A 22,538-nucleotide genomic window follows, 5' to 3' on the forward strand; every position below is an offset into this window, starting at 1 on the left:
GAGCAATCACAAGCAGCTGCAATAAACAGCAAGAACCACACAGTTTACCAGAGAAATATGGCCTGTGTAATTCAGAAGGCAGGATTTAGTTCCAGTGTCCTCAGAGAGCAGCTGATTTGTCAGATATAAATATCAAATATAGCTACTATTCTTAATGCTGGCATCCCAACCATGTACTCAGGGCATTTATAGGAGAAACAGCTTGCATTTAATTTCAGTGCTTTTCCCCCCATAAGATAAATATTTTGTTAAGTGAAACCTCTGTGTAAACCTTTCAACGAAATGTCTCTGGGTGTTAATTCTCTTTAATTGAACACTAATTAGATTAGAATTTAGTCAAATTAGTAACCAGTTCAAGTGGTTAATCTTAGTTACTACTTAGTGAAATGTTCACATTAAAATAATATCTCTGTTCTGGGTACACATTACAACATGGAACTTTGCTACAGGAAAAACACCAAAGCTATAAAAAGCTAAATTTAAAGAAGCATCTGTTGAACTGGGGTTTTTTACTTTCCCACCCTCCCTGGCCTTCTTTCCCTGACCAGGCAGAAGTTTCACCAGGGAGACAGAACAAACAGAAATCTCACCTTCAAAATGACCAAGTTAAAGGTCTCTTATTTTAATTACAGATCTTGGAACAACATTTTTGGCCCAACTTCAAAGCTTGCAATTACCCAGGTGTTTAAAGGATTGTTACGCATCAACAGCCATTTACCAAAGCATTAATTACTATAAGTCTCTAAAACTTCCCTCAGCTGAACCTTTTTGTTTACTTTTCTTCAAAGACAGGTTGACATAATAGTCTAGACTGCCTAGCAGCAGTTTCTCAAAAGGGAATTTTGCACAGAAGGTGTGGGATTTACATTTTAATTAACCCCACTTTCTAGATACTCTTCAGCATACCTCAGGATGTGAGTCTTTAGTCTGCACTGACATCAGCCTTCTGTAAAAATCACCCTGCGTATAGCAAACTAGCAAGTGTATTTGCTCTTACCCACTAACATCAGACTGATAACTGTAATTACAGCTGATTGAGTCTTTCAGAGTTAAATTGAGCTCCACATAGATAAAACTTTGAAATCACAGCCATTGCAAACTGGCAGATCCACCATCTTGCAGTAGATTTAAGCACTACTTTGAATTTAAAAGTGTTTATTATTTATAGAAGACTGTATGTGGAGCTCACACAGTATGAGGTACTTCCAGCAGATGCAATACAAAACCTTAACAACTTAGGATGTCTGAATGACCACTACTCCAAAGATTTAAAAGCACCATACAAAATTTAATCAACTGGTGCTTGCTAGTACAGAGAGCCCCAGGCAAGAGAATGCCAGCATCTTGAATGAGTTGCCATGGAAAGCAAAGGCAGTCTCCATCCTTTTATAAGAAGAAATAAGGCTCAGTTTTACTGTCCTGAAGAAGCTACACCATCTGTGGGCCAGGGAACAAGGAGAGACCTGCATGACCAATAAGAGTGACACAGAAATGAGGAAGGAAATATTAAGAGCTGTCAGTCTGGAAATGAAGTTACTTCCAGGGTGAGACAGAAAACCAGCAACTGGGTACTAATTTGCAGGGACTGGCAGGTAGGGAGGAAAAAGCACTAAATAGAGATGCCAGGATACTACAGAGGGTATCTGCAAATTTGTACAGGCAGAAAAGAGGAAAACATAACCTAAAAGACTGGAAACATAACTCCTATTTTAAAAAATGGAAAAAAGAGAAGACCCAGGGAACTACAGGCCAGTCAGTCTCACTTCAGTGCCTGGCAAGATCACAGAGCTGATCCTCTGGAAGGCTCTGCTAAGGCAAGCAGATACCAAAGGGGTGACTGGTGACACCAACACGGCTTCACTAAGGGCAAGTCCTGCCTGACTAATGTGGTGGCCTTTTATGATGGGGTCCCAGTGGAAAAAGGCAGAGCAACAGACATCATCTGGCTGGACCTGTGCAAAGCATTTGACACTGTCCCACATGACATTCTGATCTCTAAATTGGAACCATATGGATTCAATGGATGGACCACTCACTGGATAAGGAACTGTCTGGATGGTTCAGTGTCCGAGTGGAGACGTGTGATGAGTGGTGTCCCTCAAGGGTCAGTATTTGGACCAGTGCTGTTTAACATTTTGGACAGGGGAATTGAGTGCACCCTCAGCAAGTTTGCTGATGACACCAAACTGTGTGGTGAAGTCAGCACACTGGAGGGAATGGATGCCATCCAGAGGGACCTTGACAGGCTTGAGAAGTGGGCTTGTGCAAACTGCATGAAGTTCAACAAGGCCAAGGGCAAGGTTCTGCATCTGGATTGAGGCAATCCCATGCAGAAATACAGTTTGGGAGGAGAAAGGATGGTGGACAGCCCTGAGGAGAAGGACTTGGGAGTGGGGGTGGACCAGAAGCTTAACATGAGCCCGCAATGTGTGCTTGTAGCTCAGGGAGCCAGCTGTGTCCTGGGCTGAATCAAAAGATGCATAAACAGCCAGCTGAGGGAAGTGATTCTCCCCCTGCACTCTGCTGTTGTGAAACCCCACCTGGAGTACTGTGTCCAGTTCTGGAATCCCCAGCATAAGAAGGACGTAGAGCTCCTGGAATGTGTCCAGAGGAGAGCCACTAAAATGATCAGTGGGCTGGAGTACCTACCGTATAAAAGTAGGCTAAAGAAGTTGGGGCTGTTTAGCCTGGAGAACAGGAGGCTCTGAGGTGACCTTATTTATAACAACCTGAAGGGAGCCAACAGGAAAGCTGGGGCAGGGCTTTTTACACAGGTGTATAGTGAGAGGACAAGAGGAAATGGTTTCTAACTTGAAGAGGGGAGATTCAAGTTAGACATTAGGAAGAAATTCTTTCCTGTGAGGGTGGTGAGACACTGGAAGAGGTTGCCCAAGGAAGTTGTGGCTGCCCCCTCCCTGGAAGCGTTCAAGGCCAGGTTGGGTGGGGCCTTGAGCAAACCTGGTCTACCCAGGGGTCAATCAGGACACCCATGTAGGGGTGTTGGAACTAGATGATCTTTAAGGTCCCTTCCAACCCTAGCCATTCTATTATTCTATGACGATTCTAAGAGCCATCACGGATGCATCCAGATGTGGGAACACAGCCGACAGGACAGGCAGGTAAACTCAGCTTCTTGCTGCTCACTTACCAGTCCCACACCACCACTGCTCTGGCTGATGATGGGCAGCCTGTTCCAGTGCCTGACAACTCTTTCAGTCAAGAGGTTTCTTGTAAATTCTGATCTAAACCTCCCCTGGTGCAACTTGAGGCCATTTTCTCTTTTCCTATAATTTGTTACTAGGGAGACCAACCCCCACCTTGCTACAATCTCCTTCCAGGTAGTTGCAGAGAGTGACAAGGTCTTCCCTCAGTTTCCTTTTCTCCAGATTTAACAACCCCAGTTCTCTCAGCTGTTCCTCACAACACTCGTGCTCCCAATCCTTCACCAGCTTTGTTGCCCTTCTCTGGACTTGCTCCAGCACCTCAATGTCCTTCTTGCAGTGAAGGGCCCAAAACTGAACACCAGATTCAAGGTGTGGCTTCAGCAGTGTCAAGTACAGAAAGGACAATCACTTCCCTACTCCTGCTGGCCACATTATTTTTGATACAAGCCAGGATGCTGTTGGCCTTCTTGGCCACCTGTGCATGCTTTTGGCTCATATTCAGCTGCTGTCAACAAATATCCCCAGGTTCTTTTCATCTGGACAGCTTTCTAGCCATTCTTCCCCAAGCCTGTTGCATGGGGAAAGATTGGTTTCAAACCTGCATCTGAGAAGAAGTAGAAGATCAGAGCCTAGAGGCAGAGTATGTGGTCTCTCCATGCCAAGACTGCAGGAGTCGATAGGAATCCCTGCAAAGCCAACACTGATATTTGAGTGCAAAGATTTTCTCCCCCACCCCCCATCCATCTCAAGGTCTTGAGCTTCATAGCTCTGAGAAATTAATATTTTACCAATAGCAGCAGTGAAAAAAAGAAAAAAAGTCATCCCAAGTCACAGGGATAAGAGATGTATTTCTCATTTCCTTGACTGATTTAATGAGACTACAGGGTATTGTAGCTCTAGTGATGGCTTCAGTACTACACCTCAGAATGTAAATGCAGCTTGAGGCACAAAGATGGGGGAGAGGGCAAAGGGGTAGTATCTTTGTCCTTTAAAAAAAGAAATGAGACATCGATACTATATTCTCGGTTTTGATAGAAAAAGTCCCCTGGTTGTGGAACAAGTAAGTTTTACCCAGACTAACTTTGACTTTTAAACTACTAAAAACCAACCACCCTAAATCACAACAAATTGCATATTCACAGTGGGAGTTGAACTGAAACGTGGACAGGCACTTCTCTGTAGCATCATGGAACCAGCTCTATTGTATACAAATAGATGAATACTATACACATATCTGACCCCAACTTGAAACAGATTGATGCTAGCTTTGTCATTTATATTACACAACCCATTCCAAAACCCAGTTGAGGGCGGTTATTTATTTTCAAAGCTATAAACACTGCCGGCAAATCAATTTGCCCTTTAGATTAGAAGCTCGGATCCCATTTGTATAAATATCCTGTTGCAAAGAGGAAGACTTTATTACCACTGTTAACTGGCAGCTACAAACCAATGAGCTCCTTAACCCTTAAGGAATTGTGTTCAGTAGAAGTACAAACTCCCCAGGCAGTCGCTCTGCAGGGCACGCCTGTGTCCATACATCTTATCATACAGGAGGAATCTTTCCACACATCAAGTCCTCATATTTCATTCTGGGTGAAAACAAAACTGTTTAATAAACTTTGACCATTAAGGTACCGTATCTTCCTTTGATCACTAACACAGGCCACTGTGTTTTTCATAGATCAGTTGTTTGGACAGTGTGGGAGTGTTTTTATGTCTGCATTAGCAGGATATTTACACTTGAAAACATACAGATGATCCAAACTGAGGACTTAAATCTTTGATCAACGATAAACTGCCTTCCCTAGTTCTGACCTGACACCTCGCTGGGTGAGAGCAAGAAAATTTCAAGAAAGAAAAAGAAATTAATGAGCTGTTTCCTGGGAGAAACTAATTTCTTCCCTTCTGATGCAAAGGTCTCACATGGCAATCCACTCCCAAGAGGTATCAGAAGTCACAGAGGGCTTTGCCTGTCCTTCCACAGAATCAATGCTACTCCTTAAAAACAAGCCCATGTGCAGGGCTTGGCTGTGTGTTGGTACCACTGAAAGGAGAGGAGTCGAGGCAGCTGCTGCCTGATGGAGCTCTTTCCAGTCAAGAGTCAGTGCAGCTCCTGCCTGCTGAAATTAAGTGCTCCCTCAGATATGGTCATGATGGGACAAGCACCTGGAAGCTGAACCTTTGACTAATCCCACCACTCTCTGCACATTCCAATGGAAAAAAAAAAAAAAAAAAAAAAAAATCTCACCTGAGCCTTTCAAACACCACAGTCTCTTGGGGATCAGAAGCTGAAGGGCAGCAGCACCCGGTGGACATATGGCCCACCCCTTCTCCCCATATCAGCCCCTACAGCCCACACTCAAAACTCAGTCATCCCTCTCAGAGCAAATCAGACATCACCCCAGCCTCCTTGAGTGAAGCTTCTTCTCCACACAAGATGAAATGTGTACTGCTGATGGCTGGCCACAAGCTTGACCTATCCTGAATATTCCATCAGTGTCTTTGCAGTGTCCCACTGACAACTCCAGCAGTCTGAGTTATGACAAGAGGTGGCTGTTAAGAGCAATTTGGTTATTAAACAAAAGCCTAGTTTCTAGGCACTATTTTTTTTGCCTTACGAAAGGGTGGAAGGAATGGAGAGATGAAAATATTACCAACACAAGTGAGTCAGTATTAAAATGTTTTCTTTTTTAAGAGAGAATGTACTTAGACCACACTATCCTCAATGTGTGCATCACTGCCTGGAGCCTTCACAAGTATCATTTTCATATTTCTAATGGTGCTGAACAAGAAGAAGATCAAGTTTCTCCCCAGAAGTTATGTTTTTTCAATCAGCATTGATTTCTGATTGTTTGTGTGCTTTCTGCATACACCCCCCTATATCCAGAAGGCAGTCTAAAATGGGCCCATATAATTGTTGCTTTAGCTTTGTCTACAGTGGCAAAAATTAGTTTGAATAATTCAAAAACTGGTAGAAATTTTAGCCTCAAGCTTGGTTTTGTTTTTAGCCACAAGGGAACAGCCAGCAGTGCCTTGTGATTCCATGCAGCAGCACACACATCTGGGCTGGAGTCACACGCTTATGCTCTTACTGGCCAGATGAGCTTTTTTTTTTTTTTCCTCAAGTAATAGCAAATTAAGCCACTTCATTACACTTAATCAGAGCCAAGGGATACTTCAAGACTGTGAGCTTTGGTGAAGATCTGTATTTACTGAATCTTTCTCTTTTCTCCTGCTCTCCCAAGCTCATTTCTTTGAGAGCAGCAGGCAGGTTTCTTTTTCTAGATATTTTATTCCCTCAGAGGTGCACACTGCCTTTCACTTAAAGGCTGCTGGTTTTAATCCACCCATGCCAGCTGCCCTGTTAAAGGTTTATTTATGCACAAAAGTATTTTATAAGCTACCAATAATTGCCTCAGACAACTGTTAACCTCATAAAAGCCAAGATTAACATGGTGACTTTGAACTTTCTCTTGAGGCTGCCAGGTTGACTAAACAGGCACTTTCTGTGGCCTTTAGAGACAAATTTTCCTGACCAGAAGGAGTATTTGCCAGCAGAACAAGAAGAAAAAAAGGTACAACTTCAACTCCTTCTGTTTCACCTGCTAGTTCACCAGCTAAACTTCAAGAACTGCACAGACTCTTCCTTATGCAATAAAATGTCATCAAATGTCAGGAAATATCAAGCTGTTACTCATAACATTGGTCCAAAGGAAGTGTGACAGAACTTTTTTTAGCATTTTTTTTTAAGTCAAAGGCAGCTGTTATTTTCTGGCTCATAAGATGTCTGTTAAATGCAACATTAGCCTTACAAATATTTAGCAAGCTATACAACTAAATACAACCTTTTTGCATTTGTTTTGAAGAATGTTTACAGGCCAAACTCCAGCCAAGCTCACCAATGGGGATGCACGTTTGAATCCATAGCAGCAGCAGCCACCTATGGAGTCAGAACCTCAACTGAATCACTAATTCTAGTATCTTATTTTTTACTGTCTTTCAACACCTGCATATATTTAATATATAGGGAAGATCTAATGCAGATGACATCCACTTTTATATTCAGATACATATGCACGTGCGTGTGTGCACAAGCACACATTTACATATGTGTATTTATTATATTTTACATGTTTGTGAAAAGAGTCCTTTTAGCTACAAGGCACAAAAAGGCAGAAAAGGGCACATCCTTTCTTGAAAGGGCAGGAATTTCTGAGCCACGTTTTGACCATCTCTGCACAGATGGTGTGACGAGTCCCGCCGGCTCACCCAAAGCACAAGTTTCTCTAGCCAAACCGAGTCTCCCTCCTTCCTGCCAGTAAAAATAAATAAATAAAGAAGAAAAAGAAACAAAAAGGGAGCCCTGAGGGACTGGATGAGTCAGAGGTTAGTAATGAACTACAGACACTCCGTCCCTGGGTCAGGGGTTCACGCGCCTTGCCCATGTCAGTAGGGACAGCAAATTGCTGGCAGTCTGGACCTAGAGGAAGCTGCTCCAGGATTCCCAGTCCCAACAGTGGGATCCCCTCTGCATGGCCGCCAGCAGCGGCAGGAGGAACATGACAGAAGGGAACTGAAAGGCACGAAATTCTCACCAGCTCTCAAGAGAAACAACCCTGGTGACCCCTATCCGAGATGCTGCCTCTGCTCCATCCGCAGGAAGTTCTCCAGCACCCAGGGATGCCCAGCAGGTGCAGATGCCCAAGTACTCAATGTCAAAGGACATGTGTGGCAGCCTCACAGCACAATCTGATTTTGGCATGTTTCTGGCATGGTATTTGAAGCAAAGATAAGAGGTGCCAGCATCATTGCTGTGCACAGAACTCACAGCAATTAGTTCTGTGCAGTAAGAACTGTGCGCAGAAATCCGGCAATCAAAATCTGGAACAAAGATTTTGAACATCTGTTAGGAATAGGGTACTTTAAAGGTACTTTTATTCTTTTTTCCACAACACAATTTGTTTGCTCAGTTTACCCTGAAATAAGACTATAAACATTTGAAACCTGATAGTTCTTCTTGGAAGGGGCAAACTTAGACCTGAAATACTCAGTGCTCTGCTTTGCTGGGCTTTGCTGACCAACCCAGAGCAATGTATTGATCACCTCCACAGGCACTTGGCAGAGGTTTTCCTCCAGCTCCAGAGGTGGGGTCTCTGCTTGTGAAATCTGAAACAAATCAACACTATTTTTTACTCAGTGTGGCTATGAATGAACAATACAGCTAACATCTATGAAATCTGCATGACCGTTTGGACTTCCATCAGTTCTTCAAGTGGGTACTGATGTAATATCCTAACCAGCAAGCACATTGCATCCTAGCCAGCATGCACATTGCCCCAGGAGTCATTCCAGCAACCCAGAAGTCAAAGTGGGTTCAGGAAAACTGACCTTTTAAGATTTCTTCATCACTTATTTGTCCAAGTATTTCTCTCCACTTTCCCAGATACCACACTCTCCAGAGAACAACCACTAAGTATTTGATGTTGCCCTCACAACAGCATACCATGAAAGGTGGATCAGCCCAAATGGAAAGGCTGGAGAAAGAAGGACCAGACCCAGGAAGACTTCATAGAGGAAAGAAATTGAGACTTTTTAAACCCTACTGTTTCTGATTTAATTTTTCTTCTGCTCACAGCAGGGGGACACTTACAGTCCTGATGCATTCAAACAGTAGTAATGAAACACTTTTGTACCTCAGCATTACTCTGACTGTTAACTAACCATGTATTTCCACCTGTTTCTGTTACTCAGTTCCTCCATCAGAATCATTATCCTTTTTTAATTAATCACTACATTTACACTTGTTTGTATTCATATGTCACATTCCCTATTTGGCCTCTTTTGCCTCTCTGACTGCCACTGACAGCCAAGGAATGATTTTGTACCTGTGGTCAGCAAGGTGAATTTTCTTCTGCTTTATTTACTTCAACATGAGTCCACCTGAGAGGAGGCCAAGTTCCTACTACTTACCAGTATTTTTCAAACAGGCTCTGCTTTTTATGCTGGTAGTATTAAGTTGAAAGGGGATATGTGCATTTCAGTACATGACAGCAATGCCAGCATAATAACTTCAGTTTAAAAATCTGCTGCCTCATGTCAGATTTCTGCTCTATTTGAAGAAAGCACAAAGGTGACACCTTAGACTTCCTCTAGCTCAGGTCCATTCTGCACTCTCCCATGCCCATTTCCCACAGGGAAAGGACCATGCACTAACACAACAAAACCCGTATTTATTTAGCAGCCTTATCAACAAAAATGCACAAGCTCAGCCATCCCCGGAACAGTGGCTGGTGGCAGAGAGCGAGCCCCCTCTTGCATACCTGTTTTGATGTTCCTGCAGCACTTGGTAGATGCTGATAAGGAAAGTCTGGTTTTTAAAGCTCCCTACAACACAGTCCTTGTAGATCCGAAACTCAGCAGCTGTGACGGCCTCGCCCTCAGGAATCTGAGACAAATTAAACTTGAACTCCTTGTGGTGCCGCTGGTGAGGCGTGAACTCCTTGTCGTACTCAACTGCAGATGGGAAAAGGAGAGGAAAGGAAAAAAAGGAACCATGACTAAAATTTAACAACAAAAGGTTTCCACACACTGCCACCTGTTCCTTAAAAAAAACAAGAATCCTGTTTTTCCCCCCAAATATAGCTTTTGCAAGTGCCAGGAAAGCTTGTGCAGCTCCAGCCTTTCAAGTACAGTAGTCAGAAAAGATGAATGTTCTCACCCCATAGCCAATGCCTTTGAGAGCTCCTACTATTAAAGAAAAGTCAGCTTTGACAGGTGAAATATGACCATGAATCTTGCTCCTTTGTGAAACTCTAAGGCTGTGACTGCGCCCAGCATTTCCCACCTGCAAATCTCCAGTCTCTTTACAGCATTTCCTTAAGGCTCACACCCCTCTTCCAACAGAGGAGACAGTAAGCTCCATTTTGGTTTAGCACATAAAGGCACAAACAGAAATAAGTGCTAGGACAGGTCTACTAATTCTCTAACTGTCCTAAAAACTGTCATTTCCTGGTTCCTAAGTTTGTGTGTTAACCACCAAGACTGCCTCATGGAAATAATTAATATTAACAAGGCATTTATTTTAAGGGTTAAAGTTAAGCAGTGCTGCCCTTCTTTTTGCAGAAGTCTATTTGAGAGAGAGCTAAGGAGTAACCCCTTTCGACTTCTGGCCTTAGCTCTCCTCAGGTACTCTATTCGGTATAGAATTTAAGATGGGCATAAGCCAGAACCTCTCTTTCTTCAGGCCTCAAGATTTGTTATTTTGTCTGAGGCCCCCTTTGCAAGCTGTTTCTAGTCCCACTCCTGTATTACTTGATTGCATCTTGATTGGTTTAGCCTGACTTTGATTTATTGTTCATTATTTATTCTAATTTTCTCTGAGAAATTGCTTAAAACATTAACATATTATACAAACATACAAAATTGTATCTTTAAAGCCCTGAGGGGAAAAGACAAGACCAAAACACTGTTCCCACCAGTGCAATAGAAGGAGTATATGTCAATGAGTAATAAGTCACCATTAGGGTCTTGATTAGGTTCAGAGAAGGCAGTGAGGGAAGTATAGAGTCCTTTTTGTGTTTGTCTTTGTGCTCGCTTTTTGTTGCTCCCTACCACTTAATACATCAAACTGCAAAGGCATCCAGGCTACCTTCTCAACATCCCATGAAGTAAGCAGCAATCCCTGCTTTACAGCTGGGCTACTGAGTCACCAGGGGAGTGACTTGTCCAAGGAGAGGCTGTGGAGGCTTGTGGTGGAGCCAGGAATGACGGCCAACGTGCTTGAAGTTCATTACTTTACCCACAGGTTACCTCCCCAGAGAGCAGATACATCTCCTGTCCACTGGAAACAGCCCACAGAGATTTTCCCCTCTACCTTTCCCAACTTTCTGTTCCGACTCATCCCTCAAGTCCCAGTTTTGTCTCTGTCCTCTCCCTTTCCTTTGGCAACCCTTCCATGGGAGCTGCCTCATCTGGCTGGGTCTGTGTCCTGGCTTCCTGCGAGCCAGTTAGTCACATCCTTCTCTTTGAAGCTCGCCTGGAAATCTTTTCACCTCCTCATGACGGCTGCCCAGCATTTTGTGGGACACCGCATTTGGAGATGCCGCATTAAGAGCTACCACAGGGCAACCAGGGAAACTCACAAAACTGTTGTCACTGCCAGTTTTGGCAGCCTTGCACTGCATCTGTCTGAACAGTTTAGACGTCAAATGACTGATAAATACACATGACCAGACCCTATGGTTTCCAGAGAGGAGGTGGTAACAGCCAGCACCTCCAGCAGAGATTGCACCAAAGCAAACAATGATACCACTGGCTTCCAGCATCACCCCTGGGGAATTACCTCACTGTCCATCAGTTATCAGCAAATTGGGCCTCCCTTTGAAGCACAGACACCTGCTACTAATTGGGAAGGACTGTGGCAAGGCTGGGCTGGTTGGCATGACTCCTGTGTACGCCCTCCAAGACGGGACCCAAGCTGCCTGGTTACTCCCCAGCCCGAGGTGAGCGCTTTCCAAAACAGAGTGGCCACGTACTTTCAGAAACTCGCAAGCATCCAACCAAGAAGAAACCTCATTTGTCTGCTTGCAGCAGAATGACGTGCCCAGCTTGGCCATTTTACTTGCTGCTACAAGATGAGAGGATGTAATTAATGGTGAGGGAATGTCTAAATCCACAGGTTTGGAAAGACACGCGTATGAAGCAATGATTCTCAAATTAGAGCACGCGAAGACCTTGCTCGTGGGTGCAGTGACCAGCTGAAACCTGTGTCCCCTCCCGAACTGTACCCAGGACGAGCTGCACTCGAGGTGCACTGGGACTGCTTTCTCTGGGGTTCATGATAAAAGAGGATCAGGAAGAGCAAGGGGAAGGACACAGCCAGGATGAGCAGCAGCACACCGGTCAGCGTGCCAGAAAACTAAAGTTACACCAGAGAGAAACAGCTGCCAGCTACTGCCCCAAGTGAAGACACGACGGGGCCTCTCCAAGTGCAGGAGGGAGAGAGCAGAGCCATCCTACTCGGCATGGGGGAAGAATGGTATGGGACTTAAAAAGTAAGCCAAAGGCACTTTTTGTTCATTTCAGACTTCAAGTCAGCTGCTGGTCTCCACTACAAAATACAGAGTTTAAAAGTCATACAGACAGACTTCAGTCCTTTAAATCAGTATTTTCCCCAACCCCTCCACTAAGAAGTCAAATTCAAGCCACAAGAGGAAGAAAAATCCACCACAACATCTACCACAGGGCACCAAAAGTAGCAGCAGGTATGCTGCTGACTCTGAATAGCCTTTCCTAGTTTACAACTTGCCCAGTATATTTACAATAGTATTTTCCTGTTTTTAAAACTTTCTTCCTTTATCCCTGTCCTTGTCCAAATACCCCACACAATCACAGAAGCTGACTAAACTGATTACAGGGGAAACATTCAGGCTGATTTTGTTATCAGGCTTGGCAGAATAAACAACCTGAAACACACAAACAAGGAAACCTTTTTTTAATCCTTCAGATTAAGTAGTTTAGCTTTTTCTGTTGTAAGAAACACATATTCAGAAAGAAATACTGAGATGGTGTCCTCCTCAGCTGTGTTCGGTAGCATCCCTACAACATCACAGGATGGAAAAAGCCGACATTAAGCTTGTATGAAGCAAGTATAAAAGTTTAACGAGTTGGAAAGTTTTTCTGGCTATGTATCTTCCCATGATACAATGGAGGATGGTTTTTTTTTCATTGTGGGAGTGGTGAGATATTTAAGTTCTATATACTCATTGTCACCCCATCAAGTTAATAATCAACTGTTTTCATTCAGCAAGACAACTTAAAAATATAAAATGCCAACAGTTCTTCTCTGGGGGCTTTTTACCCCTGGAAACCGTTCATTTTTAACAAAGAAGTCAAATTTGAGAACAGTAAAATTTGGAAAGGCAAGATCAGAGCTGCCAGTTCCCAGGATTACCCAGTCTGTATTGCTATCTCGTTACAATGCATGAGATGATCTTGTATTCAAAATGCAGACAGCACACACCGAAATGCAATGCAACAGCAAAAAGCAGGAAGAATTTCTCAAGCTTCTTTCCAATTATCATTTATCACACGTGAATTTATTTTGGTCAGTCTGACTGGTGACATATGAAATCCAAAGCTAATTTCTGTCTGAAGACAGACATGTGTGTGTCTCAACTGCACAAAGCCCTTGCAGGGAAAATCAGGCATCTCACAGTCAGGGAAGTTTGAAAGTGAACAGCCCTGAGTGCTGCTGGCCTCCCATAACCTCTCCCCACTCCTGGCCAGAGCATCAGGACCAAGCCAGGCAAACCCAGGGGTTGTAGGGTCACGGTAAGAACAGCAGCTGTAAAAAATGCATCCTGATGGTCAGCCTGTGTTAAACTGAGCACTGTTACTCACTGGAGTAGCCCCTTTGAGCCTACAGATCCAGGCATACCCAAGGGGAGCTGGGAAAGGAGAGGTTTTAGCCCATCATGGGTGAACATCCTGTGAGCCAAAGGGGCTGCCTGCTGCACCATGCAGCTCTCTGCCTCCCTCCTGGCTGGGGCTTTGGCTGCTCCTTCACTTGCAACATGAGAGGAATCAGAGCTGTGGACATTGGAAGTACTCACCCCTGAGCTTTCATTACAGCCCAGTTCTGAACAGAGTGGCTGAGCATCCACAAACAGTTAACAGAGAAGCCTGCCAGTAGCTCTTTATGTTCCCCTTAACAAATATTTTTAAATACTATACAAACACAACTCTATTGTTGAGCAGTTAAAAAGGCAAGAATGGTAAAATTAGGGTTACTGTGGTTTTGCATTTTGTGTATTCTAATTCTAACCCCATGTTGCAATAGTCAATTGCAGAACAAGATGTCCTTGGTTTAAAAATAACATACTGCTTACAATACTTGTTACTTTAAGAACACTACACACATTAAAAAAATAATCAAGAAATTAACACAATGCATCTATTTTGGTAACTATTATATTCTACTCCCATTTGACTGTGTCACATACACCTAGGACCAAAGGAAATGTAACCCAAATGACAGTCATGGAAATAAACTCTCCTTGTGGGTAGGAATTTTCAGCATTTCTTTTTAGATCTCAAGTAACTGGCATGCAGAAATAACAGGACATCAGTCTTTGCCAAGGAAGCATAATTTTCTCAGAACAATACAACCAAGTGTCAGGATATTTGGTGTTTTTCTCCAGATCTCAGCTGCTGAGTAAAGTGTTAGGTCAGGTATCAGGGGAGAATCCTAATGGTGGTTTATGAAAATCTTTAGCTCACACTTTAGGAGATAAAGTAAAAAATACTAACATGTATACTCATCACCTAGAGCTCCAAACCCAAACCTTTTTAATGTCTTGTCTATGTAAATAATTGCAACTTCTATAAGCAACCTGGCTCCTTTGAGTGGGGTCACAAGTGAATAAAAAATTACTACTTAGGATGGAATATTCTGCATCCATTTTGTCCCCAGTAAACATGAAACTTCTGAAGAATTGTTTGAACTCCAAGATTGTCAGTGATGACTTGGACAACTTGCTTTTGCAGGACCACTGCAACCATGCTCCAGCAAAAGCAATCAGCATTCATAAGCTGCTTAAGCAGACTAAGTTGCACATGTTCAGGAATTCAGTTTGAGTACAAATATAAGTAATTCCTATTCATTTCTTCTCAGCCTTCATGTATGACCCCTGCCTAATAAAATGAGAAAGCACCTGAAAACTGGGGTTGGTGAAAGGATATTTGTCTCCATAGCTGTGTAAGAAGCCCAGCAAAAGCAGCAGAGAAGCAATTTCACCATTTATCACATCTGGAACATTAAAGCAGTGGATTAGGCCCCACATACTTTAATCATTATGACAGCTTCAACAGTCCCCTCTAGTAAAAGGGCCATATACAACATACATCACTGATCTGCTGCTGCAACCTCACAGCTGCATTATCAAATTTTCTTCAGTAATAGTTGTCAATAGTTTACACAGGACAAAATCTATGTAAGCTTAAGCAAAACCTTCAACCTTGGTCACAGCTGTTGTAGAAAGAAGTAACAGGCAGAAAAAACAAAAATGTAGGGCAGTATTAATAGAGAATTTAGTAGCACTTTCATACGACTGACACAAGGGGAAGGAGGACAGAAGATGAGCTTTCAGTCATTTAAAACTTTCATGCATCCAAGCTGAGGGATGTCCAACATCAGTGTCAGACTCGGTCTTCAATTGGGTCTTAAAATTTGCCTCCTATTTAAAAGAAAAGAAAAAAAAAGTGCTGATCTGGATCATTAGACACAGGGATCTATATGTATGAGACCTGTAGCACATGCTTTTCACTCTGAAGAGATGCCCTGAGTATGTCTGCATGTTTTTTCCACATCTATCAGGTCAATCTGAAAGAAGACACCAAGCCTCCCAAACAGTTCCACCTCACTGGCAGACAATTGCAACAGCAGAAGCAGCATTACTACTAAAACAGACCTTTTTTACTGAAATAGGTATTTTGTAAATAGTGTGTAAAAAAGCCACAACCCAAAGAGTAGAGTTCCAATTTAAGGTCCTAAAATAGGAAGAAGAGGAGTCTGAAAGGCTTCACACCTATTTTTTTCCAGTTAACAGAGAAATAGATGTTAAGTTGTTCTGAGTAGACCTGCAAGTGCACCAGCAGCTCCTGGAAGTAGTGAGGATGCATCAGGGAAAGAAAGGATTGGTGCTGTCTGTTTTCCACACAAATATATAGTACATAGAACTGTCTGTTGGAGACCAGGCTAAAAAGATGTGTGGTCTAACCCACTGCTGTGACACTCTAAGTCCACTACTGCTCTAGAGAGAGGACTGACCACTTTTCAGTAAGGGCCTCAAAGAAAGAAAAGCCTTTCCATTCTCCAAACTAAGTTTTATTAACACACCACTTAAAACAGTGAGCAAGAAAATTCTTTAAAAAAGAAGAAACTCAGGTGAGAGATTAAAATTACAAGTCTGGAAGCAAATCATGCCCAACATGCACAAAGGTAGGAGAGATACTTGGGGATACTTTGCTCTCAGCCCAGCAACTTCAAATATCCTGCATGGTCACAGAAACTCTACATGGCTCTTCAGGGTCTCTAACAAAAGACTGTTTCTGTCAACCCAATCATGGTGATGGATCTGTCCTTTACATTGAGTGTGTTCCTACAGCCCCTGCTGCTGCTCTTCGATATGCCAGGCCTCCCCAAGTCCCCCCCTCCCTCCTCTTCCCCTTCTGAAAAGCAGAATGAGTAAAAATAGCTAATTTCAAAAAAGAAGCAGTCCCTCTACTTCCCAGACATTTCCCCAGACTTGGCATACAGCATTCTCAACAAACAGACCAAGGTTTGTTCTGATAGATAAGAGCATATAAAAAAAACCTCACTGCACAGAAGTAGTGAACTTTTCCCACTTGCAACTGCTCACACTGTTGGTTAGAAAAAGCAGTTTTCAAGCTGAAAAAAGTCAAGATATTTATGACTGAATCTGACATTGCACTTTTTTGTTGTTCCTTCTGGGTCCAGCTGAAGTGTTCTAGAGACAACAGCTAGCTGTGCTACCGTAAACATAAAGCAATTGGAAGTTAATGCCTAGACAGCGTAACAATAATAATAACATTTAAAGCCAGCAAACTCCAAAAGGATGCTTTCTTTGAAACAGCTATAATATCACATCTGGGCCACTGCAAAATAAAGTGGAATTATTCCATTAACTTCAGTGGAGCGATGCCAGTTTATATCCGATGAAGACCTGGCTTTGTGCTCCATAGCTGTGAGCACCAGAAAAGAATGACTCAGAAAAATAACCCATCATTAATCCAATCCCAATGCAATTATAGAGATTAAATTTAAAGAATAGCAAATCACTCTCTAAACATGACACTCTACAGAAGATCTTCAAAGGAGGAGGGCCTTTTACTTTTGGATGAAAAATACAACTGAGATCATCTTTGTTTCTTTTTTGCTGGGAATCAAGCTGGAATCAGCTTGTAAAATCAGATTTAAACAGTTGCACAACAGCTTCCTTTCAGGACTCTTGAACCAAAGGCAGTCTAAAAATCAAAATAATGCATTAACCAAATATATAATACCCATGGGACACCAGCAAGTACTAAAAGGCATTTTCACAGTATCCACAAAGATGCCTACTGTATGGCCAGTAAAGCTTTTCCACTTTGCACTGGGAGGCAGGCAGCAGTGGAGACCAGTCCTGTGCTGGCACTTAATGGAGAGAGCTACACTAACGGTGAGGAGGAGGAGGAGAAGAGCCCTCCACAGGGCTCTCTGGAGGAAGCTGAGCCCAGGAAGCTGACTGCAGACCACTAGCATCTCCACCACTAGCACTCACTTCTGGCTTTCCTGTGCTTTCCCCCTGGCAATAACTGAGATGGCTTTGCAGCTGCAAAGGCAGAGGCCTCCTTTGTCCTCTCCCCATGGCTTCTGAACACAAATGTTAACAAAACTGGCATTTTCTTTCCATATGCTGGCACATATGGCAGTTCCCTGCACTGAAAATAGTGTTATATCTTCAGAAAACAAAACATCTTTCTGCTTAAGAGATGCCAAATTGCTTTATCAAAGGCACTACTGTTTGCATTTTTGTGGCAATATTAATGCAGTTCCCACTGAGAAGCTGATAAAGACCCTGACTGCACAAACAAACCTCTGGAAGAACTGATCTGAAGCTATTTCTGCATTGAGCTTCCAAATAATTTGTGATAAAAATAATATTATGTTTCCTAAACCCCACTTCTACTTCACAGTCAGGTCTCATGCACACAGCCCCAGTGCCCGGGGATGCCATCAGCCTGGCAGCAGGCACAGACGATGGGAAGCACTTTGCAACTACCCACAAGGAGGGCAGAGGATGCTCCCACTGCTCCTGTTTGCTCCCTTGGCTTTATATTTGTTTCTGTGTCAATGCCCACACAGTAACTGCCCAGGACCCTTAGAGCCACCAGTGGAAAAAATCTTCAGCTCGCGGCGTTTCCCACCCTCCAGGCTCGCCACAGGTCACGCCACATTTCCTGCTGGCATGGCCACGGACATGCAGCTCCCTGGAAGCAAGCAGCTGCCCCAGGTGCACCGAGTGGGTCTGGAAACGTTTTCAGGATTTTTTAAATGGTGTAGCAGTTGCCTGGCTTATCTCGCACGGTCTCTCAAAATTATCCGCCCTTCCGCAGGAATTTAAGGCAGTCTGAAGCAATTCACTTGCACGTTTGAGCTAAATTTCAAAATCAAGGTTGTGCAAAGTGGGAAGGTTTCTTCATTTTTTTTTTTTTTTTTTTTTTTAATTTATGGGCATTTCCCTCTGATTTTTTTCACAGGAAAGAGTTTATATTTATCAGTAAGACTGCTGATCAACCAGCAACACCTGGGAAAGCAGGCAACACAAAAACATCTGCAAGGTAAATTGCATTGGGACTAGATTAATGATGGGTTATTTTTCTGAGCCATTCTTTTTAGGTTCCTCAGGGTCTCTAACAAAAGACTGTTTCTGTCAACCCAATCATGGTGATGGATCTGTCCTTTATATTGAGTGTGTTCCTACAGCCCCTGCTGCTGCTCTCTGACATGCCAGGCCTCCCCAAGTCCCCCCCCCCCTCCTCTTTCCCTTCCAAAAAGCAGAATGAGTAAAAATAGCTAATTTCAAAAAAGGAACAGTCCCTCTACTTCCCAGACATTTCCCCAGACTTGGCATACAGCATTCTGAACAAACAGACCAAGGTATTTTCTGATAGATAAGAGCATATAAAAGCTCACCGCACAGAAGTAACGAACTTTTCCCACTTTCATTGTGTTGGGTACTCATCTCTGCAGCAAAGGCAGGTTTTAGCCTTTCATTTAATAGTTCCAGTTAACACAGTACAGTCACTCCCTGTAAAAATACTGCCTGGAGTAGTTAAGGTTTTATAAATTATTGAAAAGTTTTAATCCAGCACTCAAGACTTACACAGAAAAAAAAAAATCAGTCACGCTTCAGAGCTTGTCATGCTGTCCTAAAGCCTACACCCCCACACCACTGGGATGGCACCATTGCTGACATGACTTGTGACTTCAGCAGATACTATGAAATCTGTTGCACCACTTATCACTAAGTGTTTATTATTTTCCTCGGGGATTCATTTTCAGATGACTGCATTAAGCAGTGTACAGCCAAAGGAGCATGGATGAGGAGGGTCTTTGGGGAACTGTCAAGGTGCTCTTTGAGAGCACACAAAGGACACCAGAGCTGGTATCAACCAGAGAAAAGAGAATACACAAGAAAGGAGGAATTCCTGCACCTAAGGAGGGCAAAAAGTGACAGCAGGAATGAAAAGGGTAGAAACTAAGTCTGGAGATGCCACAGGTTCCCAAAGTTTAACACAACTACAGAGCAAATGCTCTCCAGAAGAATCATGGGGAGAAGATGCCACAACTCTGAAGACTAAGGAGAAAGAATATGTGAATTGTTTAAAGAAATATACTGTATTTTAAAGATTATTATTCCTGGTAATTTGTATTTTCCTAAGGATCAGTGTGTACCTCCATTTATCGCATGCCAAATCAGCACACCAATTTGGAGGAAGCAGTTCCAAGGCAACACCAGGACAGGAAGCTCCCATATTCTGGGATCAGGCAACACCACAGCACCAGGACAACCTTCTGTGCCAACTGGGAAAGCCAATGCCTTGAGAAGATGTCAGACTATGAAGAGACACCAGAGCACCCTTGCTAAAATCACTGTTTCTCTTCTCACCTTTCTTATTTATCACTCCTTTCTCCTAGCTTTCTGCCATAGTTGTCCTCTAAGGATCCCTACAGGCTCAAGAGAGGCTCCCTCAGGCCCAGGGTCTGGGGAAGAGCACCAAGGGCTTGTGGAGCATTTGTGCCTTGTTTCAGTACCCACTCGTGCCATTGTTTCTGTCAAGTGCCCTAGGGATCTTATGGTGCACCCCTGACATGTCTGGGAAGCACACAGGAGCTGCAGCCATAAAAACTGTAGAAAATTTAACAAGAGACAGAAATCTCAAAATATTTTAAAGAAGTTACATTAATCTGAGATTACTGTCCCTCTCTCTTTGAGGCAATACCATCTTTCAAAGCTGTCTCCTCACACTTGTGAGGAGTCCCATGTCCCCACACTTGTCCCATGTGCCCACCATGCACACTTCTCCAAGCTCACAGTCCTCCATGAGAGCTGCATTTACATGAGTCCAGCCATGCTGGCTCCAACCAAAGCTCCCTGACACCTGCAGAGAGCAGATGCCTGAAGATGGTTGGACTTGATGATCTTAGAGGTCTTTTCCAACCTTAATGATTCTTATGATTCCAAGAATGGGGCAAACCTACCCAGTACCCCACCTGAAACCTTTCTTAATATGAGGTGCTTAATATGATGTAAGTCTGTGCCTGGCAGCACCTGGGCCTTAGTAGTTTAGACAAGACAAACTCTGAACACATTTGTCCCCTGTGCAACCTACAGGAAGGATGGGGCTGGAGGGCAACCAAAGTGAGCTCCTGACATGCTTTGGTCATAAAAACAAAGGTCTCCTGCCAAATCAAACCACTGAAATCCAATTCTTTTTAATCTATGTACTGAGTGTGCTAGCAGGGTGAGATCTGGGAGATGACTTTTTTACCTCTAAAATCTCATCTGCTGTTGGCCAATATAATGGTGCTGCAGAGAGCCAAGGAGCCGTCAGACACTTAAAAACTGCGGGTGGTTGGATCAAAGGTCACAAAATGATCATTAATAGTTTTATCTAACCTGCAGCCTTTCAGCTTCTTGAAACATGCCTTTATAAAGAAAAGAAAATTACATCACACAGCCTTAACTATCTGTGCAGAGGTAAAGAATTTCACCCTTAAAAAAAAAAAAAAAATAAGCGAAACAAAAATCTTGACAAAAAATCCTGGTTTGCCTAACAGCTTTTCTCTAAGCCTTCCTTTCTGATTATTTTCTATATTCCTATATTCCCCAGTGACCAGAAGCATATTTGGAATGTTTCTGCCCATCTGATAAAGCCATTGGTGGCTGCAGCCCCACACCAGGGCTGTGGGGGACAAAGCTACACTTCCCAGTCCCAGAGCATTGTGCCCAGACCTGTCAAAAGCCACAGAAATGCAACAAGTTGGGAGAGGTGAGAGAGTCCTGATCAGGTTGCGAAATCCTAGGAAAATAGTAAGACTTGAGGAAAAAGATCGTTAAAAGAACTATCAAAAAAGGATTTGTGGAATAATCCTTAGTTCCACATTTTGTCCTGACTTCAATACAGTAGCACAGCTGGGTAGTTCACTTGAAAAACATCCATCAGAACTCTGACAAGTTCTATTTTTTTTCCCTCCTCTGCCTCCTTTTTCACTTTCACCAAATACACAAAACAATTCTGGGGCATTTAAAAATCAAAGTTATGTAAAAGGTCTTAAAATAACAGCACATAAATTGCCTCCTAAAGGACTCAGGTTAACAAATAGGAAATTAGTGGTTTAAAAGACAACCCAATATGCAGGCATTTCTGGCTTGCAGGTTATCCTGACCCTTTCCCTTAAATTATCAAGTTCCAGGAGAAAGAATTTAAAATGAACTAAAGCGTAGGTGTTAAAATTCACAGCAGAGACGCTTGCCCACAAAATAATTTTTAGACATTTGGCTTCTGTATCTTCCCTCTATGCGATTCATGCCCTGGCTGTTTGGCTATCCCAGCATTTCTCTGCCCCACCCAACCCATCCTTGTCATCACTGATTTTATTTTTCCGCTCCTTCTCTCTTAGTAATGCCCTCTTCTCCTGCCTCCACTGGTCACATGCCCTCCTTGCAGAACAAATATCAAGAATCTTCAAAATTTTAGTAAAGATAAATATATACATAGAGAAATTGATTTTAATAAAAACACACAACTGATTTCATATTTGGTCTTAAAAGATGTCTTTTATCTTTTGTTGTGCCTGAAATGTTCTTAATGTTGTCAACAGCTGAATTGCCCAGACACAGACTTTAGTTTATGACTCAGTGGCAGCACACTCGTTACAAAAAAATTAGCTGGGTTGGTTTTTTTTTCTATTTTTCTAAAAAAGTCTTTACAATTTTTTTTCTTCTTTTTCAATGTTACTACAGGATGGTAAACGCTAGAAATCTTACAGCTAGAAATCTCCTTACAGATTCCAAGGAGATGGCTGCCATACCAAGTAATTTTTTTGTTTGTGTTTTATTAAGAAAACCATCAACCATTAGGAAGTTTGGATCAGGCTAGCACCTCAACCCATTTTCTTTACAAACAGACAGAGCCATCTGTCAAGTAGAACTCTTTTAAATGCACATTTTCCGAATAATTTTTTAAACCCCTGCACACTAAACTACCGAAACAAGTGGGGCTGTGGCTCTAGTGAATGAAAGT

General features: G+C 42.9%; 1 protein-coding gene across 2 annotated transcripts in view; it reads right to left on the reverse strand.

Annotated features, from left to right (window-relative positions):
• BMP6 (bone morphogenetic protein 6) overlaps nucleotides 1-22,538 on the reverse strand; it is a 92,367-nt gene that overhangs the window by 17,342 nt on the left and 52,487 nt on the right. For both annotated transcript variants that reach the window (XM_071736478.1, XM_071736477.1), the window contains exon 2: nucleotides 9,488-9,680. In XM_071736478.1, the coding sequence (XP_071592579.1) occupies nucleotides 9,488-9,680 (193 nt within the window). The remainder of the gene's footprint in view (nucleotides 1-9,487; nucleotides 9,681-22,538) is intronic.

Source organism: Heliangelus exortis, chromosome 2, assembly GCF_036169615.1.
Source record: "Heliangelus exortis chromosome 2, bHelExo1.hap1, whole genome shotgun sequence".
Lineage (NCBI taxonomy): Eukaryota > Metazoa > Chordata > Aves > Apodiformes > Trochilidae > Heliangelus > Heliangelus exortis.